The 12,320-nt window shown below is 42.4% G+C and overlaps 1 protein-coding gene across 2 annotated transcripts; it reads right to left on the bottom strand.

The window, feature by feature from the left end:
• Nucleotides 1-6,187: 6,187 nt before the first annotated feature.
• TSPAN6 (tetraspanin 6) lies at nt 6,188-11,905 on the bottom strand. Of its 2 annotated transcripts, none has more exons than XM_024746529.1 (8): nt 11,685-11,905; nt 10,600-10,788; nt 10,274-10,348; nt 9,321-9,419; nt 8,899-9,033; nt 8,499-8,582; nt 7,673-7,778; nt 6,188-7,036 (listed from the first exon to the last, which is right to left on the bottom strand). In XM_024746529.1, exons 1-7 carry the CDS (start codon nt 11,769-11,771, stop codon nt 7,710-7,712), a joined length of 738 nt encoding a protein of 245 aa, XP_024602297.1. In that variant the 5' UTR covers nt 11,772-11,905; the 3' UTR covers nt 6,188-7,036; nt 7,673-7,709. The 2 variants fall into 2 exon arrangements, with proteins under 2 accessions (XP_024602297.1, XP_024602298.1); XM_024746530.1 differs by having other exon boundaries at nt 6,812-7,036; nt 10,747-10,788; nt 11,685-11,838.
• Between the last annotated feature and the right edge of the window lie 415 nt (nt 11,906-12,320).

The following is a 12,320-nucleotide window of genomic DNA, read 5'->3' as shown; positions in this document are numbered from 1 at the left end:
TGGACCAATGTCCTGAACTCGGCTCTCCCACCTCAGAGGCACAGGCCTGACACCCAGTCAGAACACCAAGACCCTGTCAGCCACACGGCTCAGAACAAAGGGAGAAAAAAAGAAAGAAAGAAAAAATAAAATAAAGTTATTAAAATACAAAATAATTATTTAAAATTTTAAAAATTTTAAAGTAATAAAAAAAGAAAAAAAAAAGAAAGAAGAGAGCAACCAAGCCAAAAAAAAATCCACCAATGATAACAAGTGCTAAACAGTATACTAAAAAAGTAATAATAACAAGCAAATGGACAGACAGAACCCTAGTATGAATGGTAAAATCGAAGCTATACAGACAAAATCACACAAAGAAGCATACACATACACACTCACAAAAAGAGAAGAAGGAAAAAAACATATATATCATTGCTCCCAAAGTCCACCGCCTCAATTAGGGATGATTCCTTGGCTATTCAGATATTCCACAGATGCAGGGTACATCACGTTGATTGCGGAGATTTAATCCGCTGCTCCTGAGGTTATTCGGAGAGATTTCCCTTTCTCCTCTTTGTTCTCACAGCTCCCGGGTTTCAGCTTTGGATTTGTCCCTGCCTCTGTGTGTAGATCGCCGGAAGGCGTCTGTTCTTCGCTGAGACAGGACGGGGTTAAAGGAGCAGCTGATTAGGGGGCTCTGGCTCACTCAGGCCGCGGGGAGGGATGGGTACAGAATGTGAGGCGAGCCTGTGTCAGCAGAGGCCAACGTGCCATTGTACCAGCCTGAGGCTCACCGTATGTTCTCCCAGGGAAGTTGGCCCTGGGAGGTGTGGATAGTGACCTGTGCTCACACACAGGCTTCTTGGTGGTGGCAGCAGCAGCCTTAGCGTCTCATGCCCGTCTCTGGGGTCCGCGCTATAGCTGCGGCTTGCACCCCTGTCTGGAGCTCCTTTAAGCGGCGCTCTTAATCCCCTCTCCTCACGCACCAGGAAAACAAAGAGGAAAGAAAAAGTCTCTTGCCTCTTCAGCAGGTCCAGACTTTTTTCCCGGACTCCCTCCCGGCTAGCTGTGGCGCACTAGCCCCCTTCAGGCTGTGTTCACGCCACCAACCCCAGTCCTCTCCCTGGGATTTGACCTCCAAAGCCCGAGCCTCAGCTCCCAGCCCCCGCCCGTCCCGGCGGGTGAGCAGACAAGCCTCCGGGCTTGTGAGTGCTGGTCGGCACCGATCCCCTGTGCGGGAATCTCTCCGCTTTGCCCTCTGCACCCTTATTGCTGCGCTCTCCTCCGTGGCTCCGAAGCTTCCCCCCAACCAACCGCTCCCCCGTCTCCCCCATGAAGGGGCTTCCTAGTCTGTGGAAGCTTTTCCTCCTTCACAGCTCCCTCCCACTGGTGCAGGTCCCCGTCCCTGTCCTTTTGTCTCTGTTTATTCTTTTTTCTTTTGCCCTACCCAGGTACATGGGGAGTTTCTTGCCTTTTGGGAAGTCTGAGGTCTTCTGGCAACGTTCAGGTGTTCTGTAGGAGTTGTTCCACGTGTAGATGTATTTCTGATGTATTTGTGAGGAGGAAGGTGATCTCCACGTCTTACTCCTCCGCCATCTTGATGGTCTCCTTCCCACAAGGAAATTTTATCAGTAATTACCACTCTGAAAAGTGGGAATGAGGGTGGGCAGGAAAGGGAGACAAATTTATTACTTTATACCACTTGAACTCTGAATTTTTTATACATTTTATAATTCATGCATTCGGTTGGTAGATAAGAAACATCTGTTTTTAAATCAAAACATTGGTTATCTTTGATCTGTCAAATTTTTACATTTTTAATTTTCCCTAAACTTTTTGATATTTTCTGAATTCTTCTGGGTATGTCTTCAGGCCTTCAGGCCAAGTTCTCAAATAATTACCATGGCATGCTTTCTGTTAGGTTTCCTTCTGCCAGTGTCAGAGGCCCAGCATGGGCTCAAGGCCAAGAAGGGTCAGGGTGGGGGCTGAGGAAGACGATGAAAGAAGGGCCTGTGTTGCTTGTTCCCCTGCTTGGGTCAGACTGCGACTGGGCTGAACTCAAGACTGCAGTGAGCTGTGGTGTGCAGCTCTGAACTCCCTAGACGCCCTGGGGCGCACCATGAGGCCTGTCGGTCTTGGAAATTGCTGCTGTCCAGTAGGGGGATAGATTATCCGCGTGCATGTGCGCATGTGCAAACAAACCTATTTGCCAAAAGCAAGGTTCGGATTTCTGCCTGCAGAGTTGAGAGTGAGTCTGCCTCCAGCATGTGTGTGTCTGTGTAGCGGAGGTTTGGGGCAGGGGTTCCATTTAATGTTTAAAGATAGTTGCAAGAGAATATGTTATGAAAGCAGCTGAGTGTTGTGGAGTATCTTTACTAAAGTGGGAAATATTAGCTTTTGCACTTTAGGAAGCCTCTGGCGGTATGAAAAGATGCTTAAAAGACAATGGGAGGGGTTAATGTTTAGACTGTGATTAACTCTTTGTAGTCATTTCTTTGATTCAATAACGTTGTGGAGACAGGGAGTAACTACAAATGTGTTTGTTTTTAATATGTACTTATTGTATGCTAACACCCTACAAGAGCATGTTGTGAGAAAATAGGATACTCTTTTTCATGAAGTTTTCCTTTTTAAAGATTTCATATTCAGTAAAGACTGATTAAATGATACTTGGAGGAGAATTGCTTTTCTTACTCCTGTTCTCTGGCCATGGACCAGCATCACATAATCCCTAGAGCCTTTTTGTTATTAAGGTGCAGCATAATTCAATGAAAGAAGCATGGGCTTCAGGGTCAGATCCTAGATCTGCCACTTACTAGCTGTGCGACCTTGGACAAGCTATTGAACCTAATCTTCAGGTTTTTGGTGGTTTTTCTGAAAAATGGGTATAGGTCTACCTCCCTGCACAGGGTAGTTTATTGAAGCACCTTACAAAGTGTTGGGCAATTAGTAAGTACTCAGTAAACATTAGTTATCTTACCTTCCGGTGGCTGGGGATGGGGGGAGTAAGAAACTGAGTAGGAAAAATAACTCTTTGGAAAGGGTCTACCTCCTCTTAGATGCCATTTTCCTTCTAAGGAAGGTCAAGACATGCACTTAGAGAGAAAATCTCTCAAGTCCCTCACCTCTCAAAATCTTAATCTGTACCCCAGGTGTGTTGCCCTGTGTCCATACCTTTCCAACGATGATTCTGAGTATTTGTATTACCTACTTACATACTGTGTGCACCCATTCATGAATTGATTGTCTATATCCAGGCAAGCACATGCCAGTTTGATTTGCTTTGAGGATGTTGCTACTGAGATTGTCTTTTCGCAGCAAAGGTGGTGAAAAACTTGTTGGAAGAGAGAAATATTTACAAGTCACTACTTCAGTTTTTTTTTAATAAAAACTTTGAGGACGTGGTAATGAGAGCACCACCAGATCAAGTATAACAGTCTTACCCAAAGAACTCATGTTCATCTGATGAATGCATGTAGCAGAGCCAATGATATAACTCTCAGAGCAACTGGCCCATTTTCCTCGATTGCCATAAACTGTGTTATTCCTGGTGAAGGAACCAGTTCAGTCAGCATCAAATGTGCCTACTATCCATGCACTACATGTTATAGGAGGGGTTTCTGAATTTTTTAATGTTCAGAATGCTAAGCTTTGGGGTGTTGGAGGGAGAGGAGGATACAAGCAAGTCACAATTACCACTGAAGTGTTATCTACATTCAGTTCCCCCAAGGTCAGCATAACCTAAGAGCAGAAAGCCAAATGCAAGGCTTTGGGGGGCAGCCACACTTGAAAAGTAGGAGGAAATTAAAACAGCAAAGTAAACCAGAAACAGCAGTAAAAGGGAAGAAAAGCAGGATATTACAAGGTCAAAACAAAAACCAAGAATCTTCGGTGGCCTCGCATGTAGCAAAGACTTCAAAAAAGAAAAGCAGCAAAAAGTGATTTGACAGGGAGGAAGTTAGCAGTGGTTTCCGAGGTTAAGTGGTTTCGACTGGGCAGGTGGTTTCTATTATATAAACGGTGGCTTATATAGACTGAGATATTTAGATCAACAACTTATTTCACACAGAACATTAAGAAGCCATTGTAATTAGATTCACTCCCTCATTCATTTCATTAGCATTTGCTGTGCTCTCATAAGTGCCAAAGTCTACTAAGCTCCACAGGGTAGGGGGTACCTAATAGAAAAGCCATAATTAAATCATAATGGCTTTTCTCTCATGAGGAATCTGGGTGAAGCTTTAGACCCATGGCTTAAAAATGAAAGTCTCATTTCCCTGAAAGTTTCAGTTTATGTATTCTTTTCTGATATATTCGCCTTTTGTTTTCCTTTTTGAATTAAAAAAGATTGGTTTGCCACATCACAGGCAAGGTGTCAACCTTGAAGGGCAGCAAATTTTTAAAATATCAAATCTCAATGTATCTTATGTATGCATGAGGAATGGTAGTTAAAGCTTGTGTTAGATTTTTTTCCTACAAATAACAAACAAAAGCCATACAGAATAGCCCAAAGGAACCAAAGTTTCCTCAGTTTCACACACACAAAAGTGCATACACTGCTTTGCTTCTCATAATTAAATCAGTTTGGCTGGCTGGCATCATCACTGTCAAAGTACCAACTTGGATTCTGACAGGAGGTTAAAAACATCATCTCAAAGAATCCTGTGTGAACTCTGAGGAAAAACAGAAATGGCATTTATACCTTGTATTAGGGATTTATTTTCCATAAAAGTTTGATGCCTACAACGTAAACCCACCCCCTTACAGGAATAGGCCAAAGCTGCCAAGCTTTCCACATTTTCAGAAAATATACCCTGTGGAGCTCTGCTTCTCAAAGTGGAGCTCAGAGCCGCCTTGCAGTGGGCAACCTGGTGCCTGGAAGTGAGACAACCCACAGGATAGCTTTGGCACACTGCAAAGGTGGAGGTGGATTTTACAGCCCAGTGTGCACATGCACACCTTAACTAGAAGGGACTTTTGTAATTGGCCATCCAAAATAAACCCACCTTAAAAATAAATACACCAACCCACCTTAAGGGCAAGGCAGTGTGTTTTTTCTCTTCCTACTTTCCATATGTGCTGGGGTTTTTTTTCTTTTTAATAATGAGGAAAAATATTTAACTTTTAAAAAAACTGAAGAAAACTTTAAAAGGTTCTTCTAGGCCACCCTAGTGAAAAACAGCTATTTGAAAATTGCTGATTATCCTTAAAATAAATCTGATTGTCCTTTAAATCCTTCTTTAGCTTCACTTATTTCAATAACTCTGATTCACTGCATTTGGAAAGCCACTAGTTTTCAATTGTTTTACCCCTATACCTTATGTCAAAAGTTACCCATCAGGGTTTCCATTGTGGCACAGTGGTTAAGAATCCGCCTGCCAATGCAGGGGACACGGGTTCGAGCCCTGGTCCGGGAAGATCCCACATGTTGCGGAGCAACTAAGCCCGTGCACTGCAACTACTGATCCCGCATGTCTAGAGCCCGTGCTCTGCAAGAGAAGCCACCGCAGTGAGAAGCCCGCACACCACAACGAAGAGTAGCCCCCGCTCTCCACAACTAGAGAAAGCCCGTGCACAGCAACGAAGACCCAACGCAGCCAAAGATAAATAAAACATAAAAAAAGTCACCCATCAAATGTTTTAATGGAGAATATCCTTTCTCTGTAGTAACTCCAAGTACTTTAAAACATGTACCCCAAAATTCATTATTAATCTTTTTCAACTAGTAGTTTTTATCCACTTTCCTTATAACTGTGATTGATCCCCCTTTACTATCAAATTCAAGGACTGTGTGAATGTGTGGCGATCAGATGAGCTAGGTCCTACTAATGGATATATAAAGAAACTCAAAACCAAAGAAAGAATTCCCCCATTCCAACTCCAATTTTAATTATTAATTTCCTTACTAGCCTGAAGGTACAAGTTATACCTCTCCCTATCCAACTTCTTAATGTAAACTATACAACAAAGAGTCTGATCTCTAGGAGAATGCTAAGCATATGCTATTTCATAGCAAGGAATGTAATCCTTTCACAGGGAATAGTTTATGTAAACAGGGACTTTTTAAAAATGAGTCAAGACCTCAGTTTTATATTTCATATCTAAAACTGTACTCCAAGTAGAAATATGGGGCTTAGCTTTCTCAGTGGAAAACAATCACCCCAGATTTTCCAAAAGTTAAACACAATGACTTTAGAGGAAAACACTATTTATTGTGTAAAAGATTTATATTTATTAATCAAAGGCACAAAACAAAACTAAGACTATTAAAAGTTAACCTTAATGTTGACAATTCTTATCAACCTGGTAAGGAAATACCAGCTAAAGCTAATGAAGATGAGTTGCTTTAAATTCCTAAGGAGAATACAATAGCTCTTGGCACCATTAAGTAATAATTAGAACTTTTCAAACAATAGGGGAAATATAAATGTTAGTACAAATACCTAAATTTCGAGGCAAAGAAATGTAAAGTGTTAACTGTGTTGCAACCTGGTGTATCACAGAGGACTGGTAGTGCCTTTTATAGTCTTGGGTGCCTTAGAGGACGGAGACTGTCGTTACTACCGTTTGGCAACTCTGATGATGGGTGTTATTCAACTACTGGCTGGAATTAAATTACACAATGTGACTCTCTGCCTATCAGCAGAACAGAGACTAATGAAAACATTTTAACTTCTTGATGCAAATTATACAATCACACCAGATAACCCCGGCTGGGAAAAGGTCCAGTTTGGAGGGATCAATTTTCGATCACACTACATTGACAGCAAACTCACAGTGACTTTCAAAAGCCACACACTGAGAAAAAAAAAAAGTCAAGAGGAACACAGTATTGCTTCATTTACAATTTACTAAGCTCTTCCAGTGTTTCAGAGTGACATGGGGATTTCAACTATCTAACATGAATGGGACAAAAGGTGGACTTCGAACATATCAAGCAAATGTCTTGATCGAATCAGACTACTGGTATAGTTTTTCAATCTATCTGTAATAAATGTCGGTCTTCCATCCAGGCGATCTTGTAATTCACAGGGTTGGGGGTGGGGATGTTAATATCCTAAAATTAAAGAAAAAAGTTAATTTATTTATAACCCAAATTTCAATATCTGTATTCCTTTCCACACATTTTAATCTAGTCTGCTAATGAAGACCTTCACGTGTTCCCAGTCAGTGGCTCAATTCAAATGTGAAGGGCACCCCAGGGATTAATTCTGCCAGCTACAGTTCTCACGTTTTACCATTCAAATACTGAAGTTATTGAAGCACATGTTTCTCCAAAATCTAGTTAAGCTAGATGAGTTTATGGCTCTAGTAACAGTCCACCAGAGGACTGCAATAAATGAGAATTAGGTAAAAGACCAGGGGAAAATGCCGATACTGACCAAGAGCAGAGTGTACTTGCCAGGTCACTATTGGGATTCTTCACTTCTCTACACTAGGTCCAAATCTGTTAGAAAGGGGACCACTTAGGATCTTTAGGCTGACATGTGCAGGTAAACCCAGAGAGGCCCTTCTGTCCTTTTTGGCCATGACTTGTACTGAGACACAAGTGCCTATGCAGGGTTACACAGTAACAATAACATTTGAATGCACTGCTGGACGTGACCTTCTTGGCAAACTCAGTCCATCCATCACATGTATAGGCTGGAGTAAACACTAACACTGAGAGAGCTGAGGATCAAAATGAACATACCTTAAAGTTGGAGAGGAACAGGCCCGTGTTATGCCGGTTACACTATCTCATACTGGTTATTTGTTATGGCACGAGAGAGGCAGTAGGCTAGAAAGATTCCAATCAGCTGGAAACAAAATACAAGCAAAATTAAACACACATATACATACAAAGCTTAAAGACCTCAGGATACAGGTATATTCTCCTTTCACTTCTAATCCACTACCAATTTTCTTAAGTTTTTTTCTAGAGTAAGCATATAAGTGAAGTCTAACTACTACTGTGATTGGAATTTCACAACCACCACTGACAAAAATCACTCAGGAAAATCTTGAAGTTTGGGGAAACTTTCCTTACTCTTCCTCTCAGTTATCAGAGCAAAAAGGATATGGCTTAGAATATGCATCTCATCAAGTAAAATCTCCATCTATCAAGGCAGAGATTCTCTTGGAGGATTCTAAAACAATGCTGTGATGATGAAAATATTCTGTAATACTTGTTCTGTCCAACACAGTGGCCACTAGCCACATAACTTTTGAAAGGTGGCTAGCGGCTGTTAGTGCAGATTCAGACAGACCTAGCAGGGCAGGTCTTAGAGAACTCTGTAGTTGTGGAAAACAGTGTGGGAAAACATAAGATGCAAGACAACCAAAAATTGGAATGAAAAGAGCAAAACTACTACATCTCTACTGTGATGAGCAACTGAGAGTTTTGTGAAAATATGACTTCTCTAAAAATGCCCTTGCTAACCAGGGCCCTGAAGCCAAAACTGAAGCCTTCAAAGTGGAAATCTTGTAGCTTATACCTAACAAGAGTGATGAAACATTTCCTAACTACAAGGACTTACCTGGAAGCAAGCAACTCCAAAAGAAATTCCCGCAACAACTCCCATTTCTGACTCTATAACGGTCATCACCTTTATAAAACAACCCTAATGGAAGAGAAAAAAAAAAACATTAAGTACAGCTCAAACCATAATAAATACTTTGATCACACATCTCTGCGAAAGATGAGCTACCTTAGCCTTTGATTGTTCTTTTATTAAAATTTATTCTTTCATAACAAATCCTGTCTCCTTTGAGGAACACAGGTTCCACCTTTTGGATTATGCATTTAAGTGTGAAATCAAGTCACCAATTTTCTGAGCTTCAGTTTCCTCATTTATTCAATGAGAATAATACCTGCTCTACCCTATTTCAGATTACATGTATTGTGAGTAAAAATTAAATTCTTTTTTTACTCCTTACTTCATTGTTTACTTTATCTGCATCTCTCTGAGGAGAACAACCTTCAAGTTTACAGCAGCTCTTGGGAAATCCTTTTTCTGAGTAATAATTAGTATCCTTCCAATCTCTATAGCCGGTGACACCACAACAATGCAACTGAAAAAAATCCAACAGAATCATTTATAGTTCATATTACCACTTTGTAGTCAAACAATTAAACCATCATCTTAGATTATACTTGGTGATCTCTAGCTTAAGACATATTTTAAAGCAGCTGTTCTCTATTGGCATTATAATTCATGAGATTAGCACTTTGGGACTAGCCTTACTTTCACTGCTACAGTACAAATGGACAACGTCTGGTAGGCAGGGCCCTATCCTCTTCTCTGAGGGAATAAGGAATATGTTCCCCTCTTGAGAAGCCACCACCTATGACCACTTACCGTAGTTTGAATCTTGTCTACTGCATCGCTTCTGTAATCTCCCGTAGCGTTATATTGCTTTAAAGCTTTCCCATAATTATTCTTAAAACTGTTCTTAATCTACAGCAAAGAAACACAAGGCCAGTAAACAAAGATTTTAGAATGTTCTTTTGGTTTCTAGGTCAAATAAGAAATTCCCACATCTGACCAAATGGTCCTATCTTTGATAGCAGCAATGTGTATGGTAATTAACTTCTATGGTCCAATCCTGTCTTCTAAGCAATGTAAGTTTAGCTAAGGAGATTCCTAAGCAAAACATTCCAGTAAAAGATGATAACGACTAGAAGTTCAAAGTGCTGTGGGAACATATATTTATTCAAGTGGCAGCTTCCTTCTGCTGTATCTCCTCCCACCCTCAATCTTTCTTCACTTTCAATTGAGTACACATTTGATGCCTATGGGATTTTTAAGCTACAAAATCTCACTCTGGGAGAATGCACTACCACTTTGCACTACCACTCTCATTGATGAGCCTTCAGTACTCATTGAATGACTTCCTAACCCCAGATTTATTAAGGTTTTGATGAGTGGAGGAGAAGGTATCAATTTTCTGTTATCAATTTTGTGCTTTAAATAGTTTCCTATCACTAAAGTTATAAATTGTACTATCTACACTTTAATAGGTACTTATACACAGAAAAATGACTGCAAATACAAATAATTATGGGTACCTTCAATTTTCTTCTGGTGACTGTCAGTCTTTACCAAAAAAGTGGGCTAGGTTTTTTTTTTTTTTTTTTACCAGAAAGTCATTACTGTCAGCTACAGGTTGAAAAAGGTCAGCTTTAAACACAGCTGTAAGTGATTTTTTAAACTAGTGAAAGCTGTCGCTTAACTCTATTACTTAAATTTATCCAGCTTTATCTCTTAGAGGATAAATTTTCACATATTAAGGTTCCCAAACTCAGGCTTACCTCATGTCTGAAAACAAATCCTACGATGGCAGCGACCAGTTCAACCAAAAAAATGAGAGTCAGAAACATTGCATACTGCAGGATAAAAAGAAAAGTCCAAGTCAGTTTATACATCACAGCTGCAAAGGGAGTCAATGTTCACATTTTTATGGAAAAGGGGAGGGAAAACACAAAGGTGGGAATTGGCAGCTACACTGTTACTTGCTAAGTTTTCATAAGGAAGAGGAAAAATCAAAAAGGGCCATGCCTAGTTCCAAGAAACAAAGCCTACAACATATAAGCCTTTTCAAAAACCAACAACCAATTCTAAGAAAGCAAGGACTCACCAGTTTTAGCATCCATGCAGAAGCTCGGCAGGTAGCAAAACAGCCGAAGGTGCCCAAAAGAATAATGACAGTGCCAGTGCCAATGAGCACGAAGGGGACATTGGTGGCCTTTTCATTTAAAAGGGAAAAATAATTCTCTAGGCTCACCTTGCCCCAAATGCCAACAGCAAGAAGGATAACACCAGTGATCTATGTGGGAAATCAGAGAATTGAGAGTTACACACTGTATACAGCTACATCTTCAAACCACAAACCACTAGGTGTTTAAGAAACAATAGGTGTGAGAATTGATGTAGCAGTCTGTGGCCAAAGAGCTGTGGCTGGGATATGGTAGACAAGCAGGGTGGGGCTGTACACAAGAACAGGCCTTGATAAATCCACACGCTGGATCACTGTGGCCAGGACAAAACCAAGGGGCAGCTAGAGAAGGCACCTTGACAAAATTCTTAAACTTTATCTGTTTTTTTGCCCTAGGGATCAAAACTTAACTGTTTTACACCCGCCTTAGGAAGAAAACCTTTCCGCAGGTGGGGGTGGGGGGCGGGGGGAGTGTTTCTAAGAGTTCCAGAAACTTTCCCCTTCCTCCCAGTTCAGAGATGAGCACAGGGTACAACGGGATGGCACACAAAGCAAGCCCAAGGACAGACTGGCGGGAGTGGAGCCATTACCATACTTACCTGCGAAATACTCCCCTCTTATGAAGCAGTGGAAAGAAAAAGACTATTATGCAAGCGAGCCCTCACCGGGGCCGGGCAAGCCTTGCCTCTCCAATGGTCCGGGGACACCCTCTGTTTGCTCTGGGGGGATTCACTCCCTTACTCGCCCCCCGCATCGAATTCCAAAGCTAGGCACGTCTGGGTCCCGGCTCAGCCTCTCGGCTGCCGTCGCCCGACACCCCGACCCGCGCGGGCGAGATGCCCGAACCCGAGCTCGAGCCCCAGCACGTCGTCACCAGCGCCGGGGTCCCAGCAGCGACCGCCGCCCCAGCCCCACCAGCGCCTCCCCTCCCCACTCCCGATCCGAGCTCCTTCCGCACGACCCCAGCCCGGGATCCCCTCCCGTCCCCGGGCGTCTCCGTGTCTCACCCAGAAGATGAATGTGTAGATCAAGAGGACGCTCTTGAAACAAGTGATGACCGGTTTGGTCTGCAGCCTCCGAGACGGGGACGCCATGACTAGCCCAAGACCCTGCCCCGCCGCGCCAGGCGATCGGAACAGAGTGAGCGAGGCGCGGAGCCCCCGAGTCTCCCCGGAAAGTGCCGAAAAGTTACGAGCGTCTGCGACTGAGAAGAGCCGGAAACACTGTACAGTTTTCTAGAGGGCAAGGTCCGGGAGGCTGTCCGGAAAGTGACGGCAATTTCCGAGCGCCCCCTGCCGAAGGTTGCCGAAAACTCGACACAAAAGGTTCTAGTGTCGGAAATTTCTTAGATCTTCAAAGGGGAGCTTGCTTCATTTTTTCGCTCAAGGAATCTTTCCCGCCCGCCACCCCTCCCGCTGACCTTATAACTATCATATTGTTTCTAGCACCAGCAGCACCAGCAGCGCTCTGAGATTCGGCCTCGCCGACCCCTGGAACCCTAGAAGGAGAAACAGAAATGGAAAGAGGTTTAAAGTGACCTAAGAATATTTTATGACATAGCAAAATACTCTCAAGATATATATTTCCAAAGAGAAACAAAAGCAGATCGCAGAGCGATACGTCCAGTCACATGTTTTTAGATA

The sequence above is a fragment of the Neophocaena asiaeorientalis genome, unplaced genomic scaffold (genome assembly GCF_003031525.2).
Source record: "Neophocaena asiaeorientalis asiaeorientalis breed wild unplaced genomic scaffold, Neophocaena_asiaeorientalis_V1.1 scaffold406, whole genome shotgun sequence".
Lineage (NCBI taxonomy): Eukaryota > Metazoa > Chordata > Mammalia > Artiodactyla > Phocoenidae > Neophocaena > Neophocaena asiaeorientalis.
This window is presented reverse-complemented; position numbering and strand designations above follow the sequence as displayed.

Coding starts and splice junctions, on each gene's coding strand:
- TSPAN6 (XM_024746529.1), bottom strand. CDS start 11,771: ATGGCGTCCCCGTCTCGGAGGCTGCAGACCAAACCGGTCATCACTTGT. Junction 10,349..10,599: donor CTGCATGGATGCTAAAACTG/GTGAGTCCTTGC, acceptor TTTATCCTGCAG/TATGCAATGTTTCTGACTCT. Junction 9,420..10,273: donor GATTTGTTTTCAGACATGAG/GTAAGCCTGAGT, acceptor TCTTTGCTGTAG/ATTAAGAACAGTTTTAAGAA.